This window comes from Sorghum bicolor, chromosome 1 (genome assembly GCF_000003195.3).
Source record: "Sorghum bicolor cultivar BTx623 chromosome 1, Sorghum_bicolor_NCBIv3, whole genome shotgun sequence".
Classification (NCBI taxonomy): Eukaryota; Viridiplantae; Streptophyta; class Magnoliopsida; order Poales; family Poaceae; genus Sorghum; species Sorghum bicolor.
Genome location: NC_012870.2, coordinates 11,956,769 through 11,969,494, shown reverse-complemented (window position 1 = coordinate 11,969,494; position 12,726 = coordinate 11,956,769). Strand labels below are relative to the sequence as shown.

At 44.8% G+C, this 12,726-nt stretch overlaps 3 protein-coding genes across 3 annotated transcripts; all 3 read right to left on the bottom strand.

Annotated features, from left to right (window-relative positions):
• On the bottom strand, window positions 343-1,180 carry LOC8056769 (probable signal peptidase complex subunit 1). Its single transcript, XM_002464088.2, has 2 exons — window positions 1,025-1,180; window positions 343-861 (listed from the first exon to the last, which is right to left on the bottom strand). The coding sequence occupies exon 2, from the start codon at window positions 852-854 to the stop codon at window positions 561-563; it is 294 nt and encodes a 97-aa protein (XP_002464133.1). The 5' UTR covers window positions 855-861; window positions 1,025-1,180; the 3' UTR covers window positions 343-560.
• LOC8056768 (inactive protein RESTRICTED TEV MOVEMENT 2) lies at window positions 1,915-3,264 on the bottom strand. Its single transcript, XM_002464087.2, has 2 exons — window positions 3,046-3,264; window positions 1,915-2,932 (listed from the first exon to the last, which is right to left on the bottom strand). Exons 1-2 carry the CDS (start codon window positions 3,134-3,136, stop codon window positions 2,151-2,153), a joined length of 873 nt encoding a protein of 290 aa, XP_002464132.1. The 5' UTR covers window positions 3,137-3,264; the 3' UTR covers window positions 1,915-2,150.
• On the bottom strand, window positions 4,662-7,763 carry LOC8057213. Its single transcript, XM_002464086.2, has 3 exons — window positions 7,494-7,763; window positions 5,103-5,364; window positions 4,662-5,007 (listed from the first exon to the last, which is right to left on the bottom strand). The coding sequence occupies exons 1-3, from the start codon at window positions 7,620-7,622 to the stop codon at window positions 4,949-4,951; spliced, it is 450 nt and encodes a 149-aa protein (XP_002464131.1). The 5' UTR covers window positions 7,623-7,763; the 3' UTR covers window positions 4,662-4,948.

Genomic DNA, 12,726 nt, shown 5'->3' with positions numbered 1-12,726 from the left:
AAAAACTGCAGAAAACATCCATGCAGGAACGGGAAAGGTGCTTTAAGATACCTATGGTTGCATGCAATCTACATATTTAAATGTTTGATTATAACACTGCAAGAGAATTACGAACGAATTTAATAGTTAAATTCCAACAAAGACCATGTTTTGAGTAATTTAAACCTGCCCAGCATTGATATGAACCCTCCACTTAAAATGGGCAAGACAGCATAATCAAGGGATCAAACTGCAACTATGCAATCTCTGCTAAAAAAAATCACCAGCTAACTACAGATATGCATCAGAAGTCAGCAAAATAACTTCCACAGAATGCTAATAGACCTACAGACGAAATCAATCGAAGAGCATAACCAAGCATATTGCCATCCTTTTAGATCATCATTGCAGATATAACTGGTAACTAGCATGCAAAGATTGCAAGCTAAATTCCAGCTACAGCTGAGCAATTCGAAGTACCAAAACTGGGAATATCTCAATCTCTCTTTTATCATCAATTAGTTCAGCGAATAGAACTTAAACAAGTCGAGTCAAATCGACCGAGAACACATATCGATCAATTACTTGTTCTTCCCGGACTTCTTCTTACCCCCTCCCGCCGCGCCGCCGGCACTGACCTGGGGGCGCGGGTGGCGCTCGGCCTCAGCAGCGTCCAGCCACTTGAGCGGGTTACGGTTGAAGAAGGGCCAGTTGGGGACGGTGACGAACGCCGTGAGCACGACGCCGCCGGCGTAGACGAGCAGCATGAGCTGGAAGTCGGCGCGCACGTAGCCCACCACGAACGCCACCACCGCAGACGCCACCAGCAGCACCTGCATCAGCATCTCCGCGCGCTTCTGCCCCAGCCAATCCATAATCCCTCTGCCAAGAACCCGAGACACCAAAGATACGAGTGAGATAGATCGGGCCCAGTACGCGTGAAATTGGATCAGATCAGATCCGATCCAATTACGAATAGCTTATAAGCTAGGGTTTGGGCGCTCGATTCCGTACGAAAGGAACGGAAGAGAAGGGGTGCGCGTACCTGGTGGGTGCACGTCGCTGGAGAAGGGTCCGGAGATGAGGCCTGGGGCACCTGACGTAGCGCGGCAGCGGCGACGCCGGCGGTCACCACGAGAAGAGGAGGAAGAAAGCGCACGCGAGTGGAACGGTAGAACCACGAGAGAGAGAGAGACGTATCCGGGGCAGGTAAGAGAGAGACGTCCTGGGCCCGGGCCGGCGTGGAAGCCCAGGATCCTGCCCAGTTCTAGGATGGATTGAAGGCCCATGATCATGGGCCAGAATCGGATCCTCTCATGGGCTACAAAAAGGCCCTAGCTGACCAGCTCGTTCAACCACAGCCCACAGGCATAAGGCTGTCTCAAACATGCGAACCCAAACCTAAAATGGGGTCTCTAATACAATACTTATAGCCTCCAACAGAGTACCCATACAGAAGACCTATTTTGGGTATCAGAAGAGGCATAACCCAAATTTGGATATCCTCTCTCCTCGAGACTCATTTGCAGAGAGTGTTATCTTTTAGGTCTTGTTGTTGGAGAAGACTAAAAATAGGTATGGAACCTTTTACCTGTAGCGCTACCCAAAAGACAAATGAGGCCTTGTTTAGTTCGCAAAAATTTTCAAGATTTCCCGTGACATCGAATCTTTGGTCGCATGCATGGAGTATTAAATATAGACGAAAATAAAAACTAATTGCACAGTTTACCTGTAATTTGTGAGATTAATCTTTTGAGCCTAGTTACTCCATAATTAGACAATGTTTGTCAAAAAAAAATGAAAGTGTTACAGTAGCCAAAAACCAAAAAATTTGCGAACTAAACAAGGCCTGAGTCTTGTATTTTGGGTGACGATTGTTGGATATATTTTCGCCAAATAATAAACAACCAGTAATATTTTCGCCAAACTGATGAATTGACCAATCAAATAAACCATTTTTGTTAAATCTCATTAAGCCGTCACACCAGATAATAAACGAACAACAGGCATATTATAGGAGTATATGTAGCGCAGTACCGTACCGCGCCTCCCATGTACATGTACGTAAATGTGTGTATGTATATACTTGCATTTGGTTCCTCCCTTTGAGTTTACTGCACTGTGTACGTGCATATCGTGTATACTCACGCCACACCTCGAGTCAGCTTTGTTCACATCTCGTCGCGGTAGCTGCCGGCCCCCAGGTGCCCGTGGCCGTGCTCGCCGGCGCCTCCCGTCGCGTTCTTCAGGCTGTGCCACACGTAGACGGTGATCCCGAGGAGCACCGCCACGGCGACCGCCACATTCACCAGCAGGCCGCGGCTCCCGGAGGCCGGCCTGCGCTGCAGAGCCGCCATCCCCATGCTGTCTGCTCGTGGCATTGCCTCCTCCTCCTGCTGCTGCTCCGTGGCCTTCTCCTGCGCCATCTCCTTTTTCCTGTCCTCAGCCATCTTCCCCTCTGCTTCCCTGACCCTCTGCTTCTCTTCCTCCTCCTTCTGCCTCTGGACAGCCCCCAGCGACGACTGGGGCTTGGTGATCGCAGGTGGTTCCACTTCCGGCGCCGGTGCCGGCACGGGAGCGTACGTCTTCCTCGACATCGACGGCCTGGGCTCGACGGGCGGCTTCACGGCGGGAGGAGCAGGAGCCAGCGGCGCCGCGGGCACCGTGGGCAGCGGCACGGTAGGCCTCACCGGTGGCTCAGGAACCGCCGCCGCCATATGGGGCGGCCTCTTTGGCGGCGCCGGCATGGGCGGCAAGGGGGTGTTCTTGGGGAGCGTGATGGTGAGCCTCTCGTTCTCGAACTTGGCGCGGATGCCGTCGGCGTTGCAGTTGGCGGGGAGCTCGAAGTCCTTCTGGAAGCGGATCCACCTGTTGCCGGCGATGGGCCGCTCGCCGCGCGTCCGCAGGTGGCCGTGGTTGTCCACCAGCACGCGGATGTCCTCTCTCTTGAACCCTGCAGCCAAGCCCCAGCGATCGATTTCAGTAACAAATAGCCATTATTCATGATCCATCCATCGACGAGCTTTTTCTATCTCGGGAAAGAAACCAAGGCAAGGGCTTGCTTGCCTGGGAGCGAGATCTTGACGGCGTCGGCCTCGGGGTTGCGGCTCCACTCGACGGCGGGCTCGTACTCCTCGTAGGTGCGGTTGTTGGCCATGGCTGCGGTTTCCTCGCGTGTCCTGCAACCTGGAACGCCTAGCTAATGTGATGTGCTTTCGGAATGCCTCTGCTGCTGGTGGTGGTGGTGATGGTGTGTTGATGGCAATGGGCGTTCGTGGTGGATGTATATATATACAAACACTGCCAAGTGCAGTAATGAGAGATGAGGGAGAAGGATAGATTCGACGGCCATGAACATGGCTTTGTGAGCAAGTGACCGTCTGCAATTTTCTATCGCCTCCCAGCCTGGGCAACGCAACGCAAAGCAATCGATGAAGTATTCCTTGCTTGTTTTCAGAGAATGGATTTTATCAGTGCATGTGAATTTGCGGGAGATGTTGGTCCGCGGCTGAAGAGAAGCATATTAATCTGAGTGGGATAGGTATTACTAGACTTCAGGACCATGATTCGGCGACGGGGAGCAGTTTCGAATAACAAATGACCCGGCTGCATTTTGATCCCTTCCCCCGCTTTCAATTTGTCAGTACAAACTTGAACTAGTTATTCGACCTAGGCCAAGTCTAATCGTCAAATTTGTGTACTCACTCCGTCCTTGAAAGAATAATTATGGGATCTATGCTAACTAAAGTAACTCAAGTTTAACCAAGTTTATACTCACTCCGTCCACGAAAGAATCAATTTCTAGAGTTGTCATAATAAATTTTTTAAACTTTGACCAAATTTCTAGAAAAAAATACTAAGATTTATGGTATCAAATTAGTATCATTAGATTCATCATAGAATATATTTTCATAGGATGCGCATTTTATGTCATAGATGTTATCACTCTTTTGTATAAAGTTAGTCAAATTTAAAAAAGTTTGATTAGCATAGATTTTAAGAATTAATTCTTCCGTGGACGGAGGGAGTAATAAATAATATTACCATTTGTCTCCAAACATAATTTATTATGAAAAATATATTCTATAACTAATATAATAGTACTTATTTTATGTCATGAATAATATTAGTTTTTTATATTAATTTACTCCAAGTTCAAATAGTTTGACTCCTCGAAAAATAAAAATTGTATTTTTTACTGGACGGAGGAAATACCTAGTATTTGTGATGTGATCACACTTCTAAAATTGTATTCTTTACTGGACGGAGGAAATAACTAGTATTTGTGATGTGATCACACTTCTGTTTAGGCTTTGTTTAGTTCGCGAATTTTTTTGAGTTTAGCTACTGTAACACTTTCGTTTGTATTTGTTAATTATTATCCAACTATGTATTGATTAGACTCAAAAAAACCATCTCATAAATTTAAACTATATAATTAGTTTTTATTTTTTATCTATATTTAATATTCTATACATATATCTAAAAATTTTGATGTGACAAGAAATTTTGAATTTTTTTGGGAACTAAACTAGGCCTTAGTTGGGTTCACTGCACGCATGTTGAATCACCCCACCTGGTCCGTCAGGAAATCTGGAGCATTGTGATTTGTTAAGCAGAGCGAAATCCCGTGTCCACAATAAGCATTGTGAAGCAGAGCGTTTGAGTAATTTTAATTCACAGGAGTACAGCACACTTGAATTTAATATCTCATCTCTCCCATAAACGAAGTGTATCTTCCACCATTACACCTTTATGATTACAACATCACATCGAATCCTTTGATGCATCGTGCTTTTAAGCATGAAATCAGGGGAAGAAGAAAAGGCGAAACAGGATAGTTCAGTAGCTTCTAAAGCATGTTTCAATGTAGCTACAGCAGCTAGCTCAGCACCGTATCATGTAGCACAAGGAAAATTCTCCATAGAGTTAACTCTTTTGATTTGCAACAAGGTGCAAGCTTTAGCATTCATGTATGCCCACGGCCTCCACATTTGGTGCACATGATGTTCCCAGTTCCTCCACAACCTACAGTAATTTGGATATCAGCAGGTATAGGTCATGTATCAACTGTATAGCAGGAAGAAACTGTCACAGAAAATGTGCTTGTCGAGCTAATTTACCTAGGCATCTGACTTTCACAATAATTCCTTGGCTCTCTAGTATTGAGTCAACGTACAAGCCTGAACCAGCGCATGTTGCACACAGCACAGCACCTTTAGCTTCACAACTTGAGCAGGGAGGGTTGTTCCCAACATTCTTCTTTTCCAAATTTAGACCTGATGGTTTTCCAATATTCTCCTCTGGGACAGATTTGTCGTAACAGAATAACGATTCAAGATTACTTCTACTTCTTTGGAGGTCATAAATTGCACTTGCTTTAATCTGTGCGGCAAGAAAAAAATATCAGTCTCTTCAAACAAATTTCCTTTCAGCCTGATAAGCAAAATCCATGTACATAATGCAATTGAGCACAACAAGAGAAGAAAAAAAATTGTCCGGCAAGATTTCTCAATAGTCGATAGGCATGGCAAGCATGCCTGTGATTGATATATAGGCAAATAGGTTTGTGAATGCTGAACACTGGATACTGATCAGTACTTTATATATCATTAACAGACATTGGTGATAGCAGTGAGTTCGATTGCCATGGCAACTCTCCAAATTTTAAAGAAAGCGCATACTACAAGACTACAGGTTCAGTCTTGCACAACAACAATTAATGCCAGCTACCACTGAGTATTCACATGCAGCCCTTGTCATATGTAAAAGGTGCATGACAACCAGAGAAACATGCCTGAGGGAGATGCAGGTACCAAATTTGATAACAGGGAGATCCCAATAACAGGGGACCAATTAGATAAAAATCAACCACACACAAGTACTACATGCATATTCACATGGTTAAATCAAGCACGCATACTACAGCTATATTCACATGGTTACACCGAAGCACATATACTACAGCTACATTCACATGGTTAAATCTACGAGAGCATACAAATATTCACATGGTTAAACTGAAGCATGCATACTACAGTTACATTCACATGGCTAAATTGAAGCACACGTACTAAAGCCATGTTCACATGGTTAAATTGACACAGGCATACTACAGTTAAATCCACACTCTATCTGCTCCTATAGTGTTGTGGATGCGTTCATTGGAAAGCAGTATAGCAGGAGGAAGAATAAGGCGCCAGCAGCCTCTAGTGGCTAAATATCAGCCATAGTATCAGCTACGAGGTTGTTCCTATAATTTAGGATCTAGATAGCAGATTGGTTAGCAGCTTCTGGTGTTCAGCCCGTTCAGAGCCTCCCAGGAGTGTGAACCAGCTCTATCGCTGCTGCCATTTCTAGGTTTAGACGTTGTAATCATTCCCAGTTCATCAATAAAGAACAGCCAGATTACTAGCCCTATCATATAGTCCTATTCAATATACACGGTCACGTTTCTCGGATATAACTTGTATGGCATATATAGGTAAAGACATGTTAGTATGCTACTCTGCTTGGTTTCTCAAAATATTTTTGTACAGTTTGTTGCTTGTGCTGATAGATTCCTCAGTGTAGCTTTTCTAATATGCACATTGTTAAATGTTTACACAGCATCTTTATTGATCAATCAATTAATTAATTCCTTGCGAACTTCAGCAACAGTATCTTCACTCATCAAACACCCAAAGAACTAAAACGGACTGGTAGTATGATCACATATAGAACAGCTTATCCCACACAGGTGTCAGATCAGATGACAGTTTTTTCTAGGGCAATAGTCAGCAAAAATTGTAGCCATCCAGTTTGTTCATGGAGGCAGCTATTTCACACAATTTACTGGTTTAAGGGTCTAATCATGTTCTTGGCACAATTTACCAGTAACTATTGGAACGGCAATATTTTCAGAGGCCAAATAAATTTAAGAGCCTTCCATGCTGTCAGTCACACGGTTTCTAGGTGCAAAATTTCCGTTCAATAATGTTTGCCTTCAGCATAGGTATATAATACTCCCTCCGTCCCAAATTATAAGTCATTCCAAGAATCTTGGAGAGTCAAAGTTTTTTAAGTTTGACTAAATTCATATAGCAAAATAATAACATTTTTGGTACCAACCAACCAACTATCATTAGATTCTTTGTTAGTTATATTTTCATAATATACCTAATATAAATCTTTATATTTCTCTCTATATTTTTTGTCAAATTTGAAAATGCTTTGAGTCTCCAAGATTTTTGGAATGCCTTATAATTCGAAACGGAGGGAGTATAAGACAAGAAACCACTATCTGGGGGGGGGGGGGGGGGGTGGGGGGGGGAGCAAAACGTAACTAAACTGGCGCACAAGTTACAACAGAATCCAGAGACCCTGGAGCTCTGCAGAGCAGCAATATCCAACAGCAGGACGAGATCGGCCATCGGCGTACCCATTGGTGTCCACGCCCCCGCAGACCATAGACTAGAAATTCACACCTCGCGAGGGGGCGGAACAGGAGGGGAGGAGAGGGAAAGGAGGCCCACCTTAACCGGGCGGCACACGGACCGCACCGAATGGGAAGCCGCGCGCGGCGGCACCGACGCGGACCGACGGCCTCGGAGCGACGCTGCCGCAGCGACGGGCGGCGGCCGGAGCCCAGCGGAGACCTCCATGCTCTCCTAGAGGAGAATTTTCTTGGGCTCGCCGTCGCAGCGGAGGGGAAAGAAAGACCGGAAGAGGAACGGAGCTTGCGAGCCAGCTCCAACTTTCTCTTGTTGCGCTTCTCAGATTTCCAAGCCGCTGCAGCTTCGGGTTCATCGCCCCCCGCGGGAGAGGGTCCACTTGCAGAGAGCCGGTAGATTATTTATTTATTTATTTATTTTAAGAAGAGAGCGGTAGATGGCCCGGAATGTAGCACGTCAAAAAGCCACTGTTTTTCATCCGTGAACTTCAAAACCGGATAAAATACATCCCTTAATTTTTAAAACCATGTATATTACGTTCCTAACATGGTTATGAGCGGTTTTAAAGGCAGTTTTGTCTTTTTCATTTTTATTTATTTTGGCTGAATATTTGTAAAATTATAGTAAATCACATAAAATTCATAAAATAGTAATTCTGATTTTGTTGGACTCCAGATAAGTAGATCTACATAGTGAACATATAATATAGTATGCTTTAGTACAAAATTTTTATTGTAGCTTTAGATTTGCGTTTTTCTATAATTAATTAGAATAATTCATAGCTATAGTTTGTATGGTGCAATTGTGGTGAATTTTTTATGTTAGACTAATTATTATATGTTTAAACTATGGTAAAAATTTCATACTCATTAGATCATGTATAACTTAGTTATAGATTTATTATAATTTAACAAGCATAAATCTAAATAAATCTATAACTATGTAATATGTGATTCAATGAGTATAAAATTTTTACTATAACTCAAACATAGAATAATTAGGTCACCATATAAATTTCATCACAATTAGACCATAGAAAATGTAGCTATAATTAGTCTAATTAATTACAGAAAAACCTAGATATAAATATACATCAAAAAAATTTGTACTAGAACATACTATATTATATATATTCATTGTGTAGATCTACTGATCTAAAGTCCAACAAAATTGAGTTTTCTATTTTATGATTTTTATGTGATTTACTGTGATTTTTCAAAAAAATTCAGCCAAAATAAATAAAAAGAAAAAGGTAAAACTGCTTTCAAAACCAGGTCAAGGATGTAATGTGCACGGTTTTAAAGTTGAGAGATGTATTTTGTCCGGTTTTAGAGTTCAGGGATGAAAGGGAGCTAAAGTAGACTTTTTCCCGTCAAAACTGGAGTGTGGACAACGTTGCTGGCTAGGGCCTTGTTTAGTTTCCAAAAAAATTTGCAAAATTTTTCAGATTCCCCGTCACATCGAATCTTTAGACGCATGCATGGGGTATTAAATATAGATGAAAATAAAAACTAATTGCACAGTTTGGTCGAAATTGACGAGACGAATCTTTTGAGCCTAGTTAGTCCATGATTGGACAATTTTTATCAAATACAAACGAAAACGCTACAGTGTCGATTTTGCAAAAATTTTTGGAACTAAACAAGGCCTGGGCTGAGTTGGTTCTGGGCCGGTCCATCTTCAGAATTTGACTACAGCCCATAGACGTCAACGTTTACGATCATCATCTGCCGATGTTGCGCGCACGGCGACGCCACTCGCTCCGGCGCGAGTGAGTGAGTGACTGAAGTCAGTCGCCACTGCGTCGCGCAGGGCTACCGCCGGCAGTCCACGGCGGCAGGGCCATCGCTGTTGCTGGTGCTGCGCCGCGCCTTTTTTGTGGAGCGATGCATCTGGTCTTTTTGAGGAGCGAATCTCACCTGAATCAAAAAGGCTGAAGTGCAGGGTGGGCAGACATTTTAGTTCGGTACATTCTCAAAGTGCCATGACATGGTCGCTCTCTCCTAGGACACTACGAAAACATATACTGTACTCCGTATCACCGTATGTGGCATGGTCGTGGTTTGGAGCACTGGTAGGGAACGCGAGACGCTCCGGATCAACCCCACCACCACCAGGTGAACTCTGGTGGTAGGAAGGAAACAACTGAAGTTGAGGAGCAACTTGTAGGCCTGTTTTCTTACACACACACACACCGACACAAACACACACACACAAAGAGAGGGAAATCACGAGTCAACTGGGCTTTCCTTTCGTGCCATATCTTCGCCGCGCCAGTTGACGACGACGACGTAGGCGGCCGCGACGGTGTCGACTGGTCGTCGTCTCTCCGTCGCCCTCTCCCCCGCCTCGTTCGTATCTTCTTCACGTGCACAAAGGTTAGGCTGTCCCTTTGTTTTGGTTAGGTTAATCATGCTCGCCACGGACTCGCTGAGCTCCTGGCGCGGCGGATATGGGAGACGAGAGACGACGGAGAGTGACCCGACGGATACACGTCGTGTCAACTGGTACGTAGACAGCAGCCGTGCCCGCTGCCCTCCGACGTAGGAGTAGCCGAGTAGGAGGACGCGGTGCCGCCCGATCAGCGCGTCATTTCCGATCGAAACTTCCAATTGACCTCTCTCGGCGACTCGGCACGTCGCGTCGGGGGCGTCCTCCTCCAATATCCCCAATTCTCCCCTGTCAGGACGACGTCCGTCCCGGTTTGGGCCCGGCACGTGGTGGCTGGCGCCCAAAATGAGCCGTGCGGTTTCGCGCAGGTCGGACAATCAGGCCTTCTTTAGTTCCAAAATTTTTTGCAAAATCGACACTGTAGCATTTTTGTTTGTATTTGACAAAAATTATCCAATCATAGACTAACTAGGCTCAAAAGATTCGTCTCGTCAATTTCGACCAAACTGTGCAATTAGTTTTTATTTTTATCTATATTTAGTACTCTATGTATACGTCTAAAGATTCGATGTGACGGGGAATCTGAAAAATTTTGTAAAATTTTTTGAGAAATAAACAAGGCCTCAGTTCCAGTGATGCAGGTTGGGCCGTCCAGTCCAAAGAATCAAAAAAATCATTGAGCCGCATTTGGCTTCTTGCGATCGCGAACAATTCAGTGCCAAGTCCCCACTTTAACCGCAAAGTGGTCTGATTGGAGAGACGCTTTCCCTGAGCAGGTGGTCGGTCTCTGGAACGAGATCAAGCCTTAGGATTTAGTTTGACAAATAAAAACAAAAATGCTACGGTCCGAAAACTTAAAAATTTTCGGAGCTAAACAAGACCTTACTGTTACCAGTGCTGGAGCCTCTACAAGAAGCCTGCGAAGGCAAACCATGCCAACGGTCTTTGCAGAGTCAAGGAGCAAGTAGAATAGTGAGCAGACCACCCCGGCGCGTGCGATCTTGGAAAGATTTCATTTTCATCTGCAGCGTTTTTTTCTACGAAATTTCAGCGAAGATAGTCCATGCTTTAACCCCACACAGAGTGCCCCCACGTCGCACAGCAGGAACACAAGATTCTGCAGGGTCAGGGGACGTCGTCGCGCGACGCGGAAAGAAATGACGATGCGCACCCAAACCAACCGAGGCCTTGTTTAGGCCCTGTTTAGATTAGAAATAAAAAATTTTTAGGTGTCACATCGGATATGTCGGAAGGATGTCGGGAGGGGTTTTTAGAAACTAATAAAAAAACAAATTACGTAGCTCGTCAGGAAACTGCAAGAAAAATCTATTAAGCATAATTAATTTATCATTAGCACATGTGGGTTACTGTAGCACTTAAGGCTAATTATGGAGTATCTAGGCTTAAAAAATTCGTCTCGCGATTTTTAACCAAACTGTGTAATTAGTTTATTTTTTTATGTACATTTAATATTTCATGCATGTGTCTAAAGATTCGATGGGATGGATGAAAAAATTTTGGATGGGGAACTAAACAGGGCCTTAGTACCGAAAAGTGAAAAGTTTTCGGTACTGTAGCATTTTGTTTGTTTGTGACAAATATTATTCAATCATAGACTAACTAAGATCAAAAGATTCATCTCGTAATTTACAGCTAAACTGTGTAATTAGTTTTTGTTTTTGTCTATATTTAATGTTTCATGCATGTGCCATAAGATTCGATGTGACGAGAAATCTTGAAAACTTTTTGGTTTTCAGGGTGAACTAAACAAGGCCCGAGCGCGATTGCGGGGCGGCGGCCCGCACGGCCGCGACGCGAGCGAGCGAGCCCTTTTGACTTTTCTCACTTCAACTCACGGCGTCACCGATCACGAAACTTTTTTTTTCTGCTGTGCGCTGGCGTCACACGCGCGCACTCCGCCGACGTGTACACGTCTCCCCGCTCCGCTACGCGTACACACCCGCCCGCCCGGCCACGTCTCGTCCGTGCAGGCCACGGCGACGCTGATACCGGCCATGCCATGCCCGTCGCGGTCGCCGAGCGGACGACGACGACGCTGGCGGCAGCGCCGCCGCCGTCGTCTCTTCCGCACGCTTCTCCCCCTCCTAGATAGGGCCTTGTTTAGTTCGCTCCGAATTCCAAAAGGTTTTCAAAATTCTCTGTCACATCGAATCTTGCGGCACCTGCATGAAGCATTAAATATAGACGAAAATAAAAACTAATCACACAGTTTGACTGTAAATCGCGAGACGAATCTTTTGACTCTAGTTACTCTATAATTGGACAATATTTACCACAAACAAACGAAAAGTGCTACAGTAGCGAAATCTAAAAAATTTTCACTCGTAAACAAGGCCGTATCTTGTTTATATCCGTGACATTTATTAGTTACGGCGGCGCTGATCGGGATTAGTAGTCGTCAATTTGGCCGGTGTCGCTCTCGGCTCGTGGCGGCAAGGATATCAGAGAGCGGCGCGACGGGTTCCGGGGACACGACGTTTGGCTGATCGGCGGGGAATTCCGGCGCGGCGGAAGGCCCAGCAGAGCAGCACCGGCTAGGTTTGCAGTCACGCACAGGTCGCACGTCGGTTTCACTTCTTCTTTTTTTGTTTGTCTGGCGAATAACTTAAGAGCTAAGGATTACCTTCATCACCGGTTGTACTCCGTTCCTACGGCTAAAAATAGAGAGAGGTTCATGCGCACACCGTAGTAATAGGGTAGGTTTACTACTGGACCAAATGCAAGACAACACTATTGCGACCCAAATTCGGCAAAACGATGCTGACCCAATGTCGGCAACAAGTAGTACGTGCCTAGAAATATCATAAGGACTGTCTGCTCATTTCTCTGAACAAATTTTTCTGTGCAAAAAATCTAATGAACTCTGCTACCGTCCCGTCCGCCCTGTCGGCGTCGCACTCCG